This window comes from Argiope bruennichi, chromosome 9, assembly GCF_947563725.1.
Source record: "Argiope bruennichi chromosome 9, qqArgBrue1.1, whole genome shotgun sequence".
NCBI lineage: Eukaryota > Metazoa > Arthropoda > Arachnida > Araneae > Araneidae > Argiope > Argiope bruennichi.
Window position 1 is genome coordinate 50,669,919 of NC_079159.1, and position 21,673 is coordinate 50,691,591.

At 29.9% G+C, this 21,673-nt stretch overlaps 1 protein-coding gene and 1 long non-coding RNA gene across 2 annotated transcripts in view; one reads left to right on the forward strand and one right to left on the reverse strand.

Moving 5' to 3' along the window:
• LOC129983717 (N-acylneuraminate cytidylyltransferase-like) overlaps positions 1 to 17,823 on the forward strand; it is a 33,959-nt gene extending 16,136 nt beyond the window's left edge. The window contains exons 3-5 of the mRNA XM_056093315.1: positions 1,519 to 1,671; positions 6,876 to 7,014; positions 13,961 to 17,823. Of these exons, the coding sequence (XP_055949290.1) occupies positions 1,519 to 1,671; positions 6,876 to 7,014; positions 13,961 to 14,096 (428 nt within the window). The 3' untranslated portion in view covers positions 14,097 to 17,823. The remainder of the gene's footprint in view (positions 1 to 1,518; positions 1,672 to 6,875; positions 7,015 to 13,960) is intronic.
• On the reverse strand, positions 1,100 to 20,270 carry LOC129983718 (uncharacterized). The gene is made up of 3 exons (XR_008785439.1): positions 20,144 to 20,270; positions 7,166 to 7,427; positions 1,100 to 1,229 (listed from the first exon to the last, which is right to left on the reverse strand). It is a non-coding gene; the product is annotated as an uncharacterized LOC129983718 (long non-coding RNA).
• Positions 20,271 to 21,673: the final 1,403 nt, after the last annotated feature.

Sequence of the window (21,673 nt, forward strand, 5' to 3'; positions counted from 1 at the left end):
TTGGCCTTTTAGAGGACGGATGATTTGACCGAAAGATATCAATCTAGATACAGATTTACTTTAGGGTTTAGAAATGTGCAGCAACTAGAAGCAATTTCTTAATTTTAATTAATTAAAAATTAAACGAGATTTTGACGTGTTTTTCTTAATAACTCTTGATAATATTTCTGAACAAAACTAATTTTTATTACATTTTAAAAAATTGTCTTTTTAATTGTATTACTTTAATTTGCCGTGCAGGGTTTTTTTCTAAATTTAGAAAATTTTCAAAAAAAAAATTGCTTAATTTTTAACTACATATTTCATTATTGCAATGTAATTCAAACCGTTTTTACTGCTTCCTCAAATACTTAATTGGGTAATTTTTTTTTCATTGTTGAAAGTTAAGGAAAAAAGATAATACCAATTATAAGCGATGTTCATGTGAGAAATCAAAAAAGGAAATTGCATTACCACGAAAGACATTGCGCAGTTTGAAACAGATTATCCATGTAGTTAAGTTTTGAAAGGTACTATAGGACTTGATTCCATTAAGATGGTTCATATACATAATAAACAAAACTAAATTTATTAAAATAAGACAGCTTTAATGTCTTTTACAATCTCAGAACAAAAATACATTTTTTAAGAAACCGTGAACATCAAATCAATTATAAGAAATTTAATTGAAATGAAACACAATTAATATTAACATCGAATCAACTGGTCTACAAAGGTCTAAAAATTTATTCAATATTTGATATTTTGAAATACTTTGAACTTCGGTCTTAAAAAAAATGTATTGACAGTATATATTCGATTTATGCTGCCTTATGTTTATAAAGAGTGTCTCAAAATCAACGCAAGATTTGTATTTCCCACCATTCGCGCAATAAAGTATTGGCAACGCTATTAAAAAAACCCTTTGACAGCTGTTAGTTTAAGGTTAGGAAAAATGTAGCGATACACGATAGAACAATGTGTTAATGCAAGATTTCAATTAAATAAAAAACATTTTTTTCTTTAAATTTTATTGAATTGTAAGGTATACAGGATAGTGTTATGTATGGAATAAACATAGGTCAAATGGCGTCTACGGCTTTGCTGGCACATATGCACTCTTTTGTCGAAATTTCCCATGATGATTTTACATAAATGTGGCTGAATTTCGTTGATGCAACGTTGATTTCGTTGATGCCCTCCTTTAATGCACGCGTACTTTTAGCATAGACCTTTCACTTCAAATAACCCTGTAAAAAGAAATCCAACGGTGTTAAATCAGGTGATCTAGGGGTAAAATTCTCAAATTTTGGCACTGTGGCCACCAGACTTTTATTATTTTTTAAATATTGTTCAACAATGAAAACGCGTTGTTCTATCGTATAACGCTCTAGTTTTACTAATACTAAACTATTAATTGTCAAATAGTTTTTTTAATCGTATTATCAATGCCTCCATTTATTCAATCCAAATCAAATTGTTTTTGTGCTTTATTTTTTTTTTTTTAAGTATTTATTGAGATATTTGTCATTTTTGTAGAGATATCTGTGATAGCATTGGTCCAATGCACATCTCCTTGCCTGCTACCTATGTATCTGGATAAAGCTTGTGAAATGATACTAGATCAGAAGTACGATTCGGTGTTTTCAGTTGTGAGACAAAAGAAGTTAAGGTGGAAAGAGGTGAAACCAGGTAAGTCAATATATATATTTTTTAAATCTATTGAAACATATTACATGATTTATGAATATTTATGCTTATTTAAAAATTTCAACATAACAGGAAAAAATTAAATATTCAATATTGCTAAACTCACTATAAGACAAAGTGATCACATAGAATCAAATTTTGATAATTATTATGTATATAATTAGAAAAATAAATATTAGACGTCTGAATCTTAAAATTAAGATATATTCGAAAATAAATTAAATAGGAAAAAAATACTGCAATTTACACCTATAAAATTTCTCTGAAATGTCATTTTTATATACAAAATACCTTTTATAGTATTTAAGTAGAAAAAATCGTTATTTCAATAACATTCAATCATTTTTCAATCGAGAAATCTTTAAAAAATGTGCAGTTTGGTTGATATATTTCTTGCTGTAAATGAAATCTGCAAGTCACTCACTCCATTTTCTGTGAATACTTTAATGACATACGATGAAATAATAAATTTTCTAAACAAAACGTTTATAACGAAAATAAAATCATAATAAAGAATTAGGCTAAAAGAAAAAAAATATTTTGCGAGTAAATTCTTGTTATATATCTTCTATATAGGGAAGTTCTTAGATTGATGACAACCTTTGCTTCGAAATTGGAAGGTCAGAAACCAGAGTCCCGATTTCACCAGATTCATGTTTATATAAACTAATGAGAGTTAAATCAATCTGATGATGGTATGGTATGGAAGTTTGATATGAGAGTTTCGTTTCAAGTGTGTCTACGCCATCTGATTTTGTTTCCAAATTATGTATTCGGTCCCAAAATAGTTTACAAAAAGAAGCATTAATATAGCTGAATTAAACTAATAGTTCTATATAGACAGTCCTGCTAACTGTATTTTAGCAATTGAATAACATTTTTAATATCGTAATCGAAGAGAATATTTTATTAATTAAATATTTGCTTAGTTAAATACTTGCTTTATTTGCTTTTCATATTGCCAAAACATTTTAAATAAATTTTTCTGTTGTTCAGTAAGAAACATTGATTCAGAAATTACCGAGACTGAATGATTAGTTAAATCGGCTACCAAGTCTCCGACTTTTAGGAGAGGAAATCCAACTACATATTTAAAATAAATCGGAATCTTTATTTTTCATTTGCATACTATTTAAAAATATCTGCTCTATTCTAATATCAGAAAATTGTTTCTTATCTCTCATAAGATTTTTCCAATAAATACGACAGAATAGAAAATTTATTTTGAGTTGGAAAGAACATCAAGTTACTCTTTTTATTTATACACATTTAGAATGAATTTTCTGAAATGAAACAATTTATTTGTATCATTTATTAAAAAAATAACCTTCTATGAACTTTAGCTTTCGCATTTATTTCGCAAACGATATTCGAACTTGAAAAATATCTACACCGGAAATAAGTCTACGTGAGATAAGACTCGTCGGATAAACAAAAAAACAAAAAAAAAAGCATGCATAATTGCAATATTCCAAAGGAAATCGAATACCTGCGTCTAATCAATCTATAATCAAGCCCGCGAAACCACGTCATAAGAACATCTGCTGTGAATGATTCTCAGTTGCAAAACGAATCTACGTCATCAGAATTAGAAAGAATAGTTATATCCAATCAAAACATTTCCGCTCGTATTCAACTAACGTCTCTCCATTCATTCAGCTATTTTAAGTGTTTTTCACTGGAATTTTACTCCCTTATTGATAGACAGATCATATTCTTTGTGGTTATTTTGGACATTATTATTAATAGCCAAGGAAGAGGTGTTCTTTTTATATCTTTCTGGTACTATCTTGGGAATAAAAATTATATATTAATAAATATTCCTAGAAGAAGTTAAAATAAAGTTCTGAGAATCGACCTATATTCTAAAAATTCACTTTCTGATTTATTTTATTTGATGGCAGGAATAACCTTTTCGTTTAAAAAAGAACATTTAAAAAATTAGAACACTATATCAAAATTGACGAACTAGTTTCATTTGAAAATGAGAATCATTTTTCGATAAGAAAGTTCGAAGAATAAATTAATATAATAAATTCACCATACATATAATTTAGTTTCATAAATTTTAAAAAATCTTCGCGTCCAAAAAGTGAAATTATTTTAGAATTTGTTTGTACATAAAATTCCAAAATGTGTTTCAAAAATTTGAATTTAAAAATCTGAAAGATGGTTGTTAAGAATAACTTTTATCCTCTTTCACTTATATTTTATCTTTTTTTCCTGTCATTTTATAATGTATGTATTTTTTTAGAATTTGTCTATAGAACTTAACTACAAAAGCATCATGAATTGCTATAAATGGTTTCGAAAAATTATTTACGATTAAATAAAAATTTGGTTTCTGCAAAGTATGTACTTTCCTCTTTTTAGAATTAATTAAGAAATCAATAAATTTAATGAAAAAATTAATTTATAACTATTTAATAAAGGTTATTCAATTTTTATTCATATTAATCGTTGCAAACAAATTTCATTGATATTGCTTGTTTATTTCCCCATTAAATAATCTGAAAGTTTAATAATAAAGTTTTAATACCCAAAATGGCAACTCTTCAATACATCATAGAAGCAGCCAGTATTGAAGTTACTTTATTTTGATTTAATCAACAAGACATGTTCATCTTTGGCATTTTTCTCTTCGCTTCTTTCTAACAAGTCATAGAGAGTGTTTTTAAATACTTTTATCTAATATAGCAAAGACTGAATTTTAATCCCAAATTAATTGTAATCGTAGTATATCTTAATATATGGAATATAATTTTCAAAAATAAATTTTCAGTAATATTGCAATGAATAAGGCTTAACTTTTCATTATAGTTTGATGTTGTGATATAGTTGGAGAGAACTCGGTAATTCCGAGCACAGCTGTTTTCGATAGTAAAAAGCGCGGGAAATGGCCTTGAACCATCTACCTACATGGCGAAAGGAATATGTCTCAGAACCAGCCTCTTCAAATTCTTCTTTTATTAAAGCATTATAGAATATTGAAGGAAAACGAAGTGTTTCTTTTAAATTCGACCTCCAGTTTTTAAGATAAAATTCTTTTTCAAGGCAATAAAATTTTTTTGCATGTATAAATATAATCATATCAGGCTTGGCATTTTTCATTAGAATAGACCATTTTTGAGACAATTTGTCCATTTTTAAACAAAATTAGACTTGTTGAATATATATTAATTCTGAATAGAATAATTCCAAGGTGCATGGAAATTAGTGCACGGTATTATTCTTATCAAAAATTGTTTTAGCTAATAGGAATTTTGTAATTTTTATAAATGCGGTGGAATTATTCAAGACATATTTAAAGTTGATTTTTCATAAGGTAATCCTTTTAAAAAAAGAAAAAGGTCCAAATCGACAATCACTGATTTGAAGCAGGTAAAAGTCGAAAAGCAGTTTTAAAATTTACAAACAATTTTTGAAAAGTATAAATGAATTGTAAAAAGTATAAATGGATGAATGAAGAAACCGAATCACAAGGATGCAAAAGACTGCTAAAGTATGGGAGTTGATAAACAACGAAACAGTTCTGCGTTTTAGAATCCTGGGAAACAGTAAATAATGTCACAGTGTTCGTGTTTTCAATGCAGTCGAAATGTTAACTTTGAAAATTGGCGATGAGTTTAGTTACACATTTATTCCGTTATAGAACTTATAAACATTGTTTCAGGTGAGAAAGCTACGTGACTTTTAACTTTATTAACTTAAGTTCGTTTAATAATGTCCGTTAGACATTTTTTTTTAAATTTTAGTAATACATGAGAATTTTAGATCAAATTGGACTAATATTTACATTTATAGTTCGTAAGAAATAATACTTCATAATTCGCAACATTGCATCTCATAACAACATGCCCGGCATTCCTTCACTAAGTGCACGGAATTGTCTGTCATGGGGTGAGGGAGGGGGGGGGTGGAGGTAATACTGAGCAAAAATAATTTTTAGAAGACTGATCATTTTGAGAAAAAAAATTAAATGATTGGACAAAAAAGAACTTTTCCTTTGCACTTATATTAAAATATTGGTCAGTGAAATATTGGCCGGTTATTTATAAATACTGGTCAATGAAAAATCATTACTGAATTTACTATTTAAATACTGGACGATTTATGGCTACGTCTATGGAACGTCTATGAACGTGAACTTTCTATTTGTTCACTCAGACTATTTTAAAGTAATTAAATCTGTACAAGGTTATTTTTTAATATTTTAAAAACCTTTTTAATCTTTTTCTATATCACACACATTTTTGCCGTATAATTTTGATCAAACCTACATATAGTTATTTTTCGTTATCATCCATATCATCCTTCAAGTTTCTGCGTTATCCAAAGAAGCAAGACTGCTTAATTGAAATTCTCAGTGCAGAATTTTATTTTGAAATATTCAACAACTGTTCTTAAATTTTGTGTAGATATAATAAAGGGTGTCTAAAAATTAACGCAGAATTTGTATTTGCCGCCATTTGTGCAGTAAAATGTTGGCAACCCTATTAAAAAAACACATTTGACAGCTGAGAGTTTAGGGTTAGTGAAAATGGAGCGTTATTACACGATAGATAGAACAACGTGTTTTCATTGTTGAACAATATTTCAAAAACAATGAAAGTTTGGTGGCTACAGTTCGAAAATGTGAGAATTGGCCTCTAGATCATGTGATTTAACACCATTGAATTTCTTTTTATACGGTTATTTGAAGTCAAAGGTTTGTGTCAACAAGTCCAAAAGCACGCGTGCACTGAAAGAGGAAATTCAACACTGCATCAGCGAAATTCAGCCATATTTATGGAAAATGACCATGGAAAATTTTGACAAAAGAGTGCGCATGTGCCGGCAAAAGCAGTGGAGGCCATTTGCCACACGTGTTATTCCATACATAACCCTATCCTGTGTAATTTACGATTTAATAAAAATATAACAATTTTTTTTAAAAACCTGTGTTTATTATTTAATTCAAATTTTGCGTTAACACGTTGTTCTATCGTGTAACTCCCTATTTTTATTAATCTTAAATTATCAACTGTCAAATTATTTTTTTATAGGATTTCCAACACTTTACTGTACGAATGGTGATAGATTCAAATCTTATATTAAATTTGGGTTGCCCTTTATTTTATTAATTTCTAATACATGCATAAGGCATCTAGAGTAAATAATGATTTTTTTTTTTTTCTTCTGAACAGGCGAAAGCACGGAACCTCTGAATTTCAATCCACATCAAAGACCAAGACAACAAGATTGGGATGGGGAACTAGTGGAAAGCGGGCATTTTTATGTCACCAGAGTTTCAGTTATAAAGGATAACTTGCTTCAGGGTAAAAGGTAAAGTATGAAAAGATTTGTAATATAAGTAAATATTGCACTTTTACTGAATGCTAAATAGGTTGCATTAATAAATAATTATTAGAAAAAATTTCTGAATGAGCAAATTTTACATTCGCATCATATTAAAATAAAAAAGAAAAATTTTTACTTTCTCGTATATGTAAACCCCCCAGGGGGGGGCACCTCGAAATGAGGATGATATGCTTCCGGCATGGTGGTTGGATCTCGCCACCCTGGAGGGTACACAAATAGGTGGGGGATCTGGCTCCTCCCATCGATGACGGGACGTACTTCCTTAGGGGAGGGTTGCACCGTGGACGGTGATGGCCCTTAGGACTCAACCACAGTTCCCGCCAGTGTTGCTGTTGCGGTGGTCCGGTCATTCAGCCTTATGGTTTAAATCCATGTGCCTTTGGGCGGGTCGGAGAATCAGAAGGTTGACTTCTCGTATACGTAGCATATAAAAAGCATAATAATAGTCAAAAAATTCGAACTCGAGATTTTGACAACTCTTCGTGTTTTTCAACTCCCTGAGTTCGAGTAAACATATATTTGGAAAATGTCTGTCTGTCTGTGACAAAGAAAACTCAAAAACGCTTTGATCTAGACAGATGAAATTTGGTATACGATTTTTATACCAACTTTGTAGTTTTTTTTTCATCAAATTTTCATCACATTTCGTCCAGAAAAAGTCTGCCTGCCCAGTTGTTCGAATATAATTTAACACCATAACTACAAAACGAAGAGAGTTATATAGATAACATTCGGTGAGCAGATTTAACATCTATAGTTTATCATCATATCTTAACCTGCCATATTTTGAACCAAATCCAACAACGGATTGATTGTCTGTCGTTCCGTACTTTCAGAAGCATGTAAACACAATCATTTAAAACGCAGTGATTTAGATATATCAAATTTGGCATTGGAATTTTTGTCTGTAAGTGCAGTTTTGTGCCAAATTTTTGTTTAAATCAGTTGCGAAAAATGCATCTAAAAACAAATTCGACTTTTGGATACTATTAACGCATCGCCAAATATCTCGCCAAGAATAACACAATAGATTCAGTAAAAATGCTAGATTCACGCGCAATTTATTATGCCGTAACTACAGTATACCAATGCCATGTAAGCGCTCTTTCGCTTGACAAAATTATTAGAGAGTATGCGAGAAAATTTAGAGAAGACCACCCTCGCTTGTTTAATCGCATGTATAATATTTTATGAATCTGATGTTACATTAAAAGTAAATCAAATTTTAAAAACAATATAAATTTTTTCATATAACTTCCAATTATTTTTTGTAATATATTTTAATCATAAAATTTCTAAAAGTAAACATATTGCTTACAAATTTTCAATTTAAAGCAATTAGAAGAAAAGCAAAAGATATTTCTTTTAGAAATACCTTCTTTTTTGTTCTGGAACGTCATCACAAAATATTTATCTCCAGGTTTTTAGCTGAAAATACAATAAATACAATCTTGTAGAACACACACAAAATAATAAATAAATAAATATTCCCCCAGTTTTAAAATATATACATATAAATTTTTATAGCTTATTGTATATAATTTATTTTTTAAAATATACACATGGTAACCATTCTAAACAAATGCAGTCAATATTCAATTTTTTTTTTTTTTTTTTTTTTTTTTTGCATTATACTCCAAAGCACAAAACGCTCCATTTTGTATCAAAATGCGCTAACACTGACAAGAAAATACTTCATTTTGTGTTGTTACTCTTCTGGCTGGCTCCGATCACCTATTATGAGAACAGTAAAAATTTGAGTACTCGTGGCGATTCAACCCTAGCCAAAGATTCGAAATTTCCATTTGGACGGGGGGAGGGGGAGATGACGAACAAGGAAGGATTTCCGACTAGACAGCTACCTAGGTCCAATGTACTGAAGAGATACCGCCAGCAGATGATTAAAAATCTGTTATTATCCTACTTGTCAAATAAATAAGTATAATTTAGAATGAACTGATGTGTATGATTTAGAAATGAAAATCTGAGGCTCATATTTTAAAAGTTTCTAATTTCAGGACAAATACTTTTAGGAGTTTCACTAATTGAAATGTGTCACTTCAATTTTAGAAATTAATTTCTAAATAAAGATAAATTTCTTATAAACCAAACTTTAGAAGATATTCTCAATAGAACACAGAAGTTAACTCTTTGGTTTAAATTTTAAAAATGGAAATATATGGAATTGAAATATAGGTGAAAATGGAAATATCTATTTCAAAATATTTTTTAAACAATCGATATCATTTTTCTTATCAAATTGAAGTCAGCAATTGATAACATATAATTTAAACTCATAATTGATTTCGAATTCTTTTAACTGAACAAAACTATATTGAAGATATTAACAGAAGCAAATCCGTTAGAAGTAAGCATAATAGGAACTGAGATGCTTTGTCATTAAATAAAATATACTTTTAGAATTCGGTATCTTTTCTTTCTTTGAATAAAATCCACAAAAATAATTCAGTAAGGGATAACGCAATCATTGCAAAGATGAGAAAATAAAGATATAACATCAACGAAAATTTTATGTAGAATGTTTCTGAAAGCACAGAACGACAGACAGTCACCCCGGAGCTGGATTTGGCTAAAACTTTGATAGATGTCTACACTACAGATTTTAAATATGAGTACTAAATTTTATCTCTCTAGCTCTCTTCATTTTGCAATTATTGTGTTAAATTATTTTCGAACGGCTAGACAGACGGAATTCCTCTGAACAGATTTTACTCAAAATTTGAAAGAAATCTCCGAATTTGGTATAAAGACCTTATACAAAATTTCATCCGTCTAGATCAAAGCTTTTTTCAGTTAGCTTTGTCACAGACAGACGGATATTTTCCAGAAAATGTGTTTTTCGAACTTAGGGAGATGTAAAACGTGGAGATTCGTCAAAATCTCGAGTTCTAATTTTTTTTAACTATTACTATTCTTTCTCTATACTACGTATACGAGAAAGTAAAAAGGGTACTACATATTTTCTCACACTTGATTAAAAACACATTAATTTTTAAGAAGTTTTAGAATAAGAATCTAAAAAATCAACTTTTCTCTTAAATGCAATTGGCTGATTCCTCATTTTCAGGCCACCTGATAATAAATAGCACCCAGGACAATTGCCTTACCTGCTCCACCCTAGATACGCCACTGATTGTAATTGTCAAAAACAAATCGATCGCTGGATTTTTAACTTACCTCCTCGTTTCAGAGCTCCCTCAGTTTGAAAAATGCACTTTTGGAGTTATATCTATGAATATGATAATACTTAAACGCCGTGGGCTAGGCGGGTGAAATTTGCTATATGGTCTTTACACCAAAGCTGTAGATTTCCAGGAAATTTTGAAGAGTCAGTTAAAAGAAAATCTGTCTGTCTGGTTGTCTGAATAAAAGCTAACGTGGTAACTATGGTAACTACAAGACGAAGAAAGCTACATGAATAAAATTCGGTTAACAGATTTAACATCTAAATCACAGATATGTAGTAAATTTCAAAGAAATCCTTCAAAGAGATAACCGTGAGTCGGTCTTAACTTTTACATGCATATAAACGCGATAATTCAAAAATGTATAAATTTATGTGAATGAAATTTGGTTCACAGTTTCTTTGTCTAAAGTGCAAATCTTTATAAAATTTTCAAGCACGCCTGTTAAGGGGTTGACCGTCTGTCGGTCTATACTTTCACAAGCATCTAAACATGATAACTCAAATACGCGATGACTTAAATATCAGAAATTCGATATGTGATTTTGTGATTTTAATTGAAATTCTGTGTCAAATAGTGATTTTAATCGATCGGGAAAAAAAGGCATGTAAAATAAAAAATTTGGTTTTCTGGTACTTGTGTATTAAACGCATCCCAGCAATTAATCGCCTCACAAAATCGCCAATGAGCGTACATTTTCTTAACTGTTTTTCGCCAATAGCATGCAGTTAATAGTGCGAGTTCGCAAATTGTACAGACTAAGTCTATGACAAAGGATGCCGACGTGCTCTGATTGGTTTAATCCTTGGCATCTTTTTGGCAATGTTTCGCCAAAAAGATGCCATACCGAAATATATTTTTATAAAAATAAATAAAATTTGTGAATTTATCCCCGCCCCCTATTTTTTACGGTTTACATGTAATATTAATCTGGAACACATATACAGCAAAAAGGATCAAATCCTGAAACCTAAATTCAGGAAATATAAAAATTGCAATTTATTAAAAATATTTTTGTGTGTGTTTCTTCTTAATATTATTTTGATATAATTAAAAAAATTAGCTACGGAATCACATATTCCGTTAAAGCTTACATATTTATATGTTTTGGGCATTCAGTAATCATCTTCCCATATGTATTTGATGGGAAAATAACAAACGTTCAGCAACAAGTTTCAATGACTGCATAAATTATCGAATAAAGGTACGAAAATCATAGAAAAATAAGAATTATTTCTTTGCTGCATCATATGTTGAGTAATTACTTTCATTTAGTTTTTATACTTCTGTGCATAAACAACATTAGTTACTTGTATTAGTAGTATTATGAGTAATATTTATTATTATTATTAATAATAATTACTATTAGCAGTATTACTAGTAATATTTAGAGAAAACAATTATATTAATAAAAATTAGATCGTGTTGATATTCACACGTATCTTCCATAAAACTAATGAAAGGTACAAGGTTTGAGCCAAATAAGCGAAAACTACATTATTTTGAGTGCAAAACATAGCCAAAAAGATGCCAAGGCTTAAACCAATCAGAGCACGTCGGTATCCTTTGTCATAGACTTAGTCTGTACAATTTGCGAACTCGAGTTAATAGTGCACAAGTACGTTCATTTGAGAGTATGCGATGGAAATTCTGGAGGAACCAAACCCGATAGTTTAAAATGCAACTATACTAGGATATGAAAATGGTAAATCACTAAAGTGGCTACAACAAATTTCAAAATAAAAGCATATCAAGTGATAAACGTTTTTAAATTAACTGTCTACGTATACTGTTATCATTTGAATGAAACCAGAGTCCTTGTCTGTGCATACGTGAAAACAATGCGCGTACATTCTTTCCTAACATAGAGCCATTGATAATTTCGGCGACAATACCTATCAGATAATTATGCTTATATCAGTAGATAGCAATTTGTAATACGCCATAAGATAAGATAATACTTACGTAACGAATATTTATTCATAAAATGTCGATTCATCAAAAAATGTAAACTTTTCGTTAAATGTAAATATTTATATCTCCAAATCCCGCTCAGTTATTTTTAACAAGAATGGTTCAGAAGCTGTTTTCATCATTACTTTTCATATGTTTTTTTCTTGAAGTATCTTATCGAACAATTACTTTTTTAGTCAATATATAATTTTTAAAACTAGCCGCCTTTGGCGTCCCATTTGTTCACCCAGATAATTGACTTTTTAGATTGTTAAATACTTTTTGGACAAAAAAAAAATAACCTTGTTATTTGAAACGAATAAATTCAATTTAATTACTTCCTTACAAATTAAAAAGGTATATATATTACGAAATAAAAACGGACTCTAGACTTAATAATTTGAAAAAAAAAAAAAAAAACGCGCGATTGAATGTCGCAGCATTTAAAATCCCATCACAATTTTATAAAAGCATTTAAAATAATATACGATTAATCAAATTTAATTTAAGAAATTTTTTTAATTAAATACAAAGTTTTACAAAAATGAAAAAAATCATTAAAGATCACATTTTTTTAAGTTTTAAAATAATCCAGAATATTTTTGTAAAATAATTGTTTTGGAATATGCGAATATTAAATTCCGTAAGCAAATCATTATTATTACCCATATGCTGACAGTTATGTTTATTTTTGTGCTCGAATAAACTTTTTTTACCCCCCCCCCTATTTCTTGATTTTTTTTTACAACTTCTTTACTCTGACTGAATGTGTTTTTTGATGACACAGTGAACCCTCTGCAGAAAATTTCTAATAACATCAATCCCATTAAATAACTTTAATAAGCCCCATTAATAACATTAGCGAAGCGTTCAGTTCAATGTAACTGTAACCAGCAAGAGTGGTGTTTCCAAAACTTTCTCGCATATTCTCTGATAAAGAAGTTATTCCCCCACTCCCCGCAAAACATTCAGGACGGGTAAGGCATGGCATTGGTGTACAATAGATACGAAAAATTAATCTTTGGCGTGAAATTGGCATTTTTATTGAATTAATCGTGTGATTCTGGGCGAATTTTATGGCGATTATTCTTTGGCATGCGCTTAAAAATATCTGTAAATTAAAGTTGGATTTTTATAGTATAAGTATTACTTTAAATTATACTTGCATAATAAACAGAAAGCATTCTGACTGTTTAGCTATGATTGCAAAGTGGCCAAAATTGTAAAATTGGCCCATTTGTCGAAGATAAGGACTATGTCAAAACTTTATTTTGGGATTTTTCTTGGAAATGGCGTTTAGTGGAAAGGTGGCCATTGGGATCATAAATTTTCAAATGAAATAAAAATGGTCGAAATCATTACAATGGTTGTGAGCAGAGGGATCTGTCGAGGTTCTTTTACATAGAAAGTATGTAACGAGGTAACGTTTCGAAATTTCTCTGGAAACCAAAGACTATTGAGGTTAGGAGACCATTTAAGATGATACATCTAAGAAAAATGAGCTTTCATATGAAAAAAATTATCGAAATCGGATGAGTAGTTTGGGCTGGTGGTATGATTCTTTGGTTTTGCTAATCATTTAAATTATTTAGACATTATTTTTATGCGTTACTTTTTATTTGTTTATATTTGTTCTACTCTGCAAATGAAATTTTCAATCTTTCGAGCGGAGAAAAAAGTTGCAAATACATGAAAGAAGTATAATATGATTCTTTTAAAATAATGAATATATTCTCTTTTTTTTTTCGTAGGTGTGGCTACGTTGAAATGCCCGAAGAACTTTGCATCGAAATCGACTCGGAAACCGATTGGATCATCGCTGAAAAGTTATTGGAACTGTACGGATACAAAAAGAACGTAAACGAATTAAAAGAATATTACGTTTGAGAACTCATTCAATTGGTACTACAATAGAAACGGGGTGCTATTTTTGAACGTACCAGCAATAAAAGTCCTTGGAAATCACCGCAATGATTTTTTAGGACAGCAATTAAACATAAAATATTACGCACTTAACACAGGAAGAAAAAATTTAATTGTTACTGAACTATAGCGAAAAGTATGCGTAACATTTTTGTATAGCGACTTCTGGTGCAAAGTACTATATGATAATCTAAAGAATGTTGTGCACGATCACTTCATACCATTTTATTTTATAATCAATCTATTCTAATCGGAAATCCACAAATATTTCACTTCAGCTTCACTTCACCCCTTTAGTGGATACCTTGTAAAAGTAACCACACGCCTCCTCCTCCCCATCTCATACTTATTTGTAACTGGGGATGCCTTAATAAAGAAAGAGCACCCCCACCCCCCGAACAGACTTCTACTGCACTACGGAGGGCGACTTTTCTATCACCGATTCGTGTTGGATTTACATCCTTTGGTTAAGCTAAGTTGGTGTTGGAAATAATAATAAAAGAATTCCTAATATCCCCCCTTTCAATTATCCAACACCCCCCCCCCCTTCCGTTATCATCGTAAAAACCAATCCAAACAGAGGATGAAAATGGAGTGGTAGATTCAACCTTCAATTCTACATCATGCCATTTCTAACAAGTTTTCGCATTGATGTTCGATCCTGAAGTGCCACCACTCCATTGGCATGGTAAGGAGTGGTCGTGAATGACCGATTTAGTGCCATAAGTAAGCAGCCCCATCCGCATTCACCGCAAAGTGACACCACTCCGTTGGCAGGGTGTGGAGTGGTCGTGAATGCCTGGTTTAGTGCCATAAGTAAGCAGCCCCATCCGCATTCACAAAGCGACACCACTCCGTTGGCATGGTGTGGAGTGGTCGTGAATGACCAGTTTAATGCCATAAGTAAGCAGCCCCATCCGCATTCACCGCAAAGCGACACCACTCCATTGGCATGGTGTGGAGTGGTCGTGAATGCCTGGTTTAATACACATCAGTGCCACAACTGTGCAAATTGTATAAATGCATTTGCACGGGGGTCCAAAGCAAATAGTGGTGTTACGTTTACAGTTTGTGAAATCAATTATAAATTTTAAAAAATAAGTATTTCACAAACACCCTAAGGAAGTAAAGTTTTGTATTAATAAAACCATATTTGGTTGCTAAAATATTTCGATCGAGTTGACAAACTCAAAGGTTAATACTAAATCAAATAATCGAAGTAAGCTATAAAGCAGATGAGTTCTCCCCTCAATTTTCTCTCACATTTCCATAATATTGGGTGTGTTGTGCTTAGCTTCGTAGTATAGTCAAGATAATTGAATATGAATTTTGATATAACTACTCTTCATGTTGAATGAAATGGGTCACAAATTCGTAATCTTGGTGAGAAAAACCATAAAGAAAATAATTTGTAATTTCGTTGAGTCCAAATCACCGTTTCATATACATGCAGAGAGGCAGACAGAAAAGAAGCCTACCTTTTGATAACGTGTTCCAATTCATTTACATTTTCTACCACATTCTAAAATTCATCTATCTGCGTTGTTGTGGTTCTGATACATCACCCTAACAGACTTATAATTATACATACGGACAGCTATAGCCATAGCAAAGGCAAGTTTTGCTTGGTGCATGACATTTTCGCCCCCATTGATATCTCGCTTTCAGAAATGTCATAAATGAAATAGTTTTGTCCCCGTGACTCTTGCTAAGCTTGGCAAATGGGGCCCCTGTATCATTACCCCAGGCACCCTTACCACACTGACTGCTACTGATCAGCAGGCAGTCAACCTAAAGCTTTATATAGTCGAAAATCTAATACACATATACAATTATTTTGATAAAATCATATGTGAAATTTAACCCATTTAGTTTATAGCATTTTTGACTTATTGATTTCACGATCACATGAACAGACAGACAGTCTTCTCTTTGATGGAATGGCAATAACATTTATGCAAACGTAGAATTCTAGTGGCAAAAATACTTTTCAAATGCCATTCATTTAGCCCATTCTTTTTTTTTTTTTTGAATTAGTATTTTTGTACATATAAACGAGCTGATAAAGGTGCAGAGGTCATCTCAGAGTAAAGCTAACTTCGGTATCTGCAATATACCAAATTTCATTCTTCTAGCTCAAAGCGTTCTTGATTTGGCATGTCCATAGACAGACAGACGTAATTCCTAAAATGTGTTGTGTCAGAGAAGTATGAAACGCTGAGATTCGTCAAAATCTCGAGTTCGATTTTTTTTTTTTTTTTGACGATTTGCTTTTTTCTTTGTATATGAAAAAGTAATAAATTATAGTTAAGGCACTAATACAAAGTATGAAATAGAATATAACTATGCAAAGCAGAAATCGTTTTTTGAAAAAGATTTATATGCAATATAGATGCCTGTCATTAATTGTGATATATGATACAAAACTGCGCCAATCTTATGATAATTTAATTATAGGGCAGAGAGGGTAATGCAAAAATTTGGTGCTTCATACTAGAGCTAATAGAAATTTTTCTCAACTCAACACTATAACTCACTGCAAGACGTCACATGCGCTGCTAAAAGAATTCATGCACATTATTGTCATAAAATGCATTTAATATGTTCACCAACAGCAGGAATTATTCGACTTGGTTACGTAAAGTTTGTAAAAAGTACATGAAGTAAGCTCTCAGTAATTCGACTGTACTTATATCCGGTGGTTTTCAAAGGTAAGCTGAAGTGTAAAATGAGCCAACTCCTCAAATTTTCTCCCATACTCTCTAATAAAGTATTATCTCCAAAACTATCACGAACTATTAACATTTGGCAGGAACTTAGCATTTTTATTGAATGTATCGAGCGATCCTTGGCGAGTTTTTTTTTTTTTTGAGATTATCCTCGCTATGGTGTTAAAAATATCCGAAAATCAAATTTGTGTTTTAGACATGTTCTCCTCAAACGATTGAAACAAAAATTTGACAGAGAATTACACCCAAAAAATCCCATACCAAATTTGATATATTTAATTCAATACGTTTTTAAGTTATCGCGTTGACATGTGTACTGACAGACAGACGACAAACTCCTGGTTGAATTTGGTATAAAATGTCTACACTTTTGATATTAAATGTACGTACCGAATATTATCTGTCTATCTCTGTTCGTTTTGCAATTATCATGTTGACTTATATTCGAATAGCCGGACAGACAGCGCTACTCTCACCGGAACGTGCTCAAAATTAGATAGATATCTACAAATTTGTAGCTAAGATAGTATTCCAAATTTCATCCATCTAGCTCGAAGCGTTTTTGTATTATTGTCACGATAGACAGAGAGACATTTTCCAAAAAGTATGTTTTTCGAATTCAAGGAGATCTAAACGTAGAAATTTGCTAAAATTTCGAGTTCGAATTTTTCGAAGATTGTAAAACTTTTTCTATACTTCGTACAAGAGAAAGTAAAAAACAAGTTACTGTGGCAGATTTCAAAGTTTTTTTTTTTTTAATGAACTTCTAATAATCCAATGCTTTTGATAATCCGGCTATCACGTGACTTGATACTCATTACTGAGAGTTTACTGTACTTTCTTATAATAGATTATTAGTAATTTAAGCAATGAAAAGTCTTCTTAGAATGTTATAAGTAATCTAAGTCTGTATTACACTGATAAATTTGTTTAATAGATTATATTTATTTATTTTTGTAGTGATGTGGATTTTTTTAAAAATAAAGATTATTTATTACGTTTCATCATTTTTATTCTAAGCGTACATACTATGTATAGAACAAATCGTAGATATCTATTAACACACTTTTATTCAACTTTAATAGTTTCATATTTGTAAAAAAAAAAAAAAAAAAATCATTCATTCTTAATACACTAGAGTTTTGAAAGTTTTTTTTTTACACTTGTTTAAGATAGTATTCTGTTTTGATATTTAAGGAAAGTAAATATCAGAAATCGATTGATTTAATTAAATTTTGTTTCTTTGCTAGAGTTGTCATTTGACATGAATTTCAGAAAAAAAAAGAAAAAAAGAAAGAAATTGTTAATATTCTAATAACGAATTTTAAATTAAAGTTTAAGAAGTAGAAAATAATTCTAAAAAAATCAGCTTTTTAGTATATTTGTGAAAGTTTTTTTCATTTATAAAAAAACTGTTTTATTGGATTTACTCGATACTAAAAAAACATGGAAGCGCTTTATCACTATAGAAGATATAAGGATAGTACTTATAATGTTATTTCAAAGATGATTTTGTGTATATGTTTTGCAATCAAATATTCTTAAGATATCATCAACAAAAATTTGCTATTCTAAACGTATTGAGAATTTCCTTTTCCACAAGCGGTTTGCCATTGTTTTTTATTTTTAATTTTCATAAATTGGTTATTTTCAAGCGATAATCTTGAAAGCTATATCTAAAGAAAGTTAATTTTGTCACTGTTTTAAAACATGATCGGTCAATTTTTATATACTTACAATATAATTTTATTTTACCTGCTTTAGAAAAAAAAAAGTAAAGGTGTTTTTTTGTTTTTCTAAATTGAGAAGATTAAAACATAAAGAAATGCAGAAATCTGGAAGTGAAATTTTTGACTTCTACTTTTCCTATGAACTGGACAAAATAAAAATTAAAAAAAAAATGCAACATCATCTTTAATTTTAATACTTATTAGAAATCTCTACAACAAAGCTACGATCTGGTATTTAAAACTTAATCTTGAAGTTTATTATGAATATTTAAAATTAGGACATTCCACTAAGGATAACCTGTACTAAGCATTTATTGACACGGCTGAATATCGTCAAAACGAGCTAAAGGAGGTCGTACCGAACCCAGAAATTCTTTTATTTATTTTAAGTTGGCATTATCAACATGAGTCTGCCCTTTAGAGTAATCATGATGACGGCTAAAAATAAACATACTAATATTTAAACAAGAATATGAATTAATACGTTTTGGACAACTTTCTATAAGAAGGCAGGAAAGTATTGTTGTCAAATTAAAGTACATTTTTTATAATATTTTTTTATCTTGAATCAATGATGTAAACATCTTCAGTATCAACTATCTCTTAGTATCTAGTAAGCAAATTTTCAGTTTTTTTTTTTTTTTCCCCTTATAGTCAACTCAAAGAAATATTACAATAATTTTTACACTACATTACAGTAATTTATTATTTAATTTTCCGCTTCAGTAATTTCTCTCTACTTAAAAAAATTCTGCATTAATAAACGATAATCAGAGGGTGCTACGACAGGTTAATAAAATGTATAAGGCATCGCTTCCCAAACGGGCTATTTGAATTTTATCCTATCTCTCTTGCGACGTATGGTCTTGCATTGTTATGCTGTAGAACGAAACTCTTTCAGTTAATAATGATACTTTTCAATAAAAAGTCAGAATAATCAGTGGTAGATATCTGGCAAGGTAGCTGCCTCTATCGTTTATATAGGTTTGCAGAAAGAATTTCCTATTATCTGCCAAGGAATTACAGACAGTCGATTTAAAAAGTGACTACCCTAATTACCAAACAAACATTTGGAAAAAAAATCCATTTTTTAAATAATAAAATATTTGAATTACAGTTTGTATATACACTGAACTATTAAAATGATTAAGATAAATATAAGTAACACATCGAAATATTAATTATTCATTAATTGATTAGGATATATTTCATTTCACAAATCGAATAAAAGTAATAATTTTTAATATTATAATAAATTTCCTTGGAATGTTATTATTTCTATGTAATTGAAATTACTTTTAGCTCATCTATAATTCAAATAAAACTGACACAAAATACGAAAACAACTACAGAAATAAAATTTACAGAAAATATTTCAATGGCATTCTCTGAATTTTCGAATAAATTCAGTGTCAGTTTATATTAAATATTATTAATTTAATGGTCACAAATAAGATCGAATAAAAATTCAAATTTTTTTGAAGAATGCCATCGTAGCTAAATCAAACCATCTTTTAAACATTAACCGAAGATAGTTAAAATCGTCTGTTACCTTATAATTCGTTCCAGTATTTCTTTTTCCAACAGACGTCACTATACAGAGCATGTACTGATTTTAAGAGCATATGCTTTGGGGATACTATTTTTAGAATCCCATGTTTTTCTCTCCTAGGATGTATTTCTATCCAATCTTTTCAATAACAAATACCAATTTAAAAATTATCTCAGCTGCAGACGATAGTTTCATCACATCTATTTCAGTGAAAACATGTTTCGACTCATATTATCTCTTTCATATTAATGAAGCATGCGATATGTTTCATATCTTATTTCAAAGTAAGTTAATTGCAACGAAAACATAGGACATAAAAAAAAAACATTTAAGTTTTTTTCTCGTAAATGATATAAGGATATATAACTTTTTTATAATCACGTTTAACCTAGTAACATGCGACTTTGTCAATATTTTGTTCTTTTTTTTTCAATAAATAACAATTTTCACAAAATCTGGATCTAAAAATCGTTTGGTCTTTTAAATAATCATCTTTTCAAACGATAAATGTAAATTCTCTAAGAATGGTTTGAATTTGAATTTTATCGCTGTGAATTCAACAAAATATCTTTGACCATGAAAAATGAGCAATTTTAAGAATTTGAAAATACTATGACGTTTTTTCTTTTTGTATTGCAATGATATTTTAGCGGAAAGTTAAAATAAAAATTCACAAATTTCATTGGGTAAAAGAAGGCGAAGGATAACTTTGTTCATAGGTTATTTATTTTTTATGTTGGAAACTAGAAACATTTTTCTGTTGTAAATAAATATTCTGGCATTGTAGTTTCAAGCATTTTAAAGTGAAAACTTTATTTCCAGTGGGAGTATTTTAGGCATGGAAGGATAATCTACTCTTAAGTTATGTATAAGTAACAAATCATTCTTTAAAATCAGTTTCGTAATATTATTTAAATAATAAGGAAGAGTCTGAAAATTTCACATAAATTATTACCTTGACTACAGTTACTCTAAAAAAATTCAAAATTTATTCAAATTAGATATTTTAACTAATCAGCATTGCTTTAATATCTAAATCTAAAATTTTAATATAAGCATAGCATTGTTTAACACGTAATTTATATTGAAGTGCCGTTACTTATAACGGCTAAACCGTTTGACCTAGAGCTACCAAATTTGGTATATATTTTGAAGAGTGGAAAGTACACCTTAGAGGAATAATTTTTGAAATTTTAGTTAATTAAAAATTAAACGAAATTTTAACATTTTACCGTGATAACATCCGAAAATATAACAGCCTAAAAATAAATTTAAAATTCCCAAAAAAAATTTTATGATACTAATTTTTTCAACATATTCTTGCTTTTAATCCTTGTTTAAAAATTTTTAAATACATTTACAAAAAAATTAAAATAAAATTTAAACTTTAGAGCATGTTACTTGAATATTAGAAAAATTAGATTTATCAATGTGTTGCCATCACGCTGACAAAAGTTGAAATTAAAAGATAAACTTAATTCTTACTACAAACTAAAGCAAGAAAAGTGTAATTTGCAGCATGTGTCGATA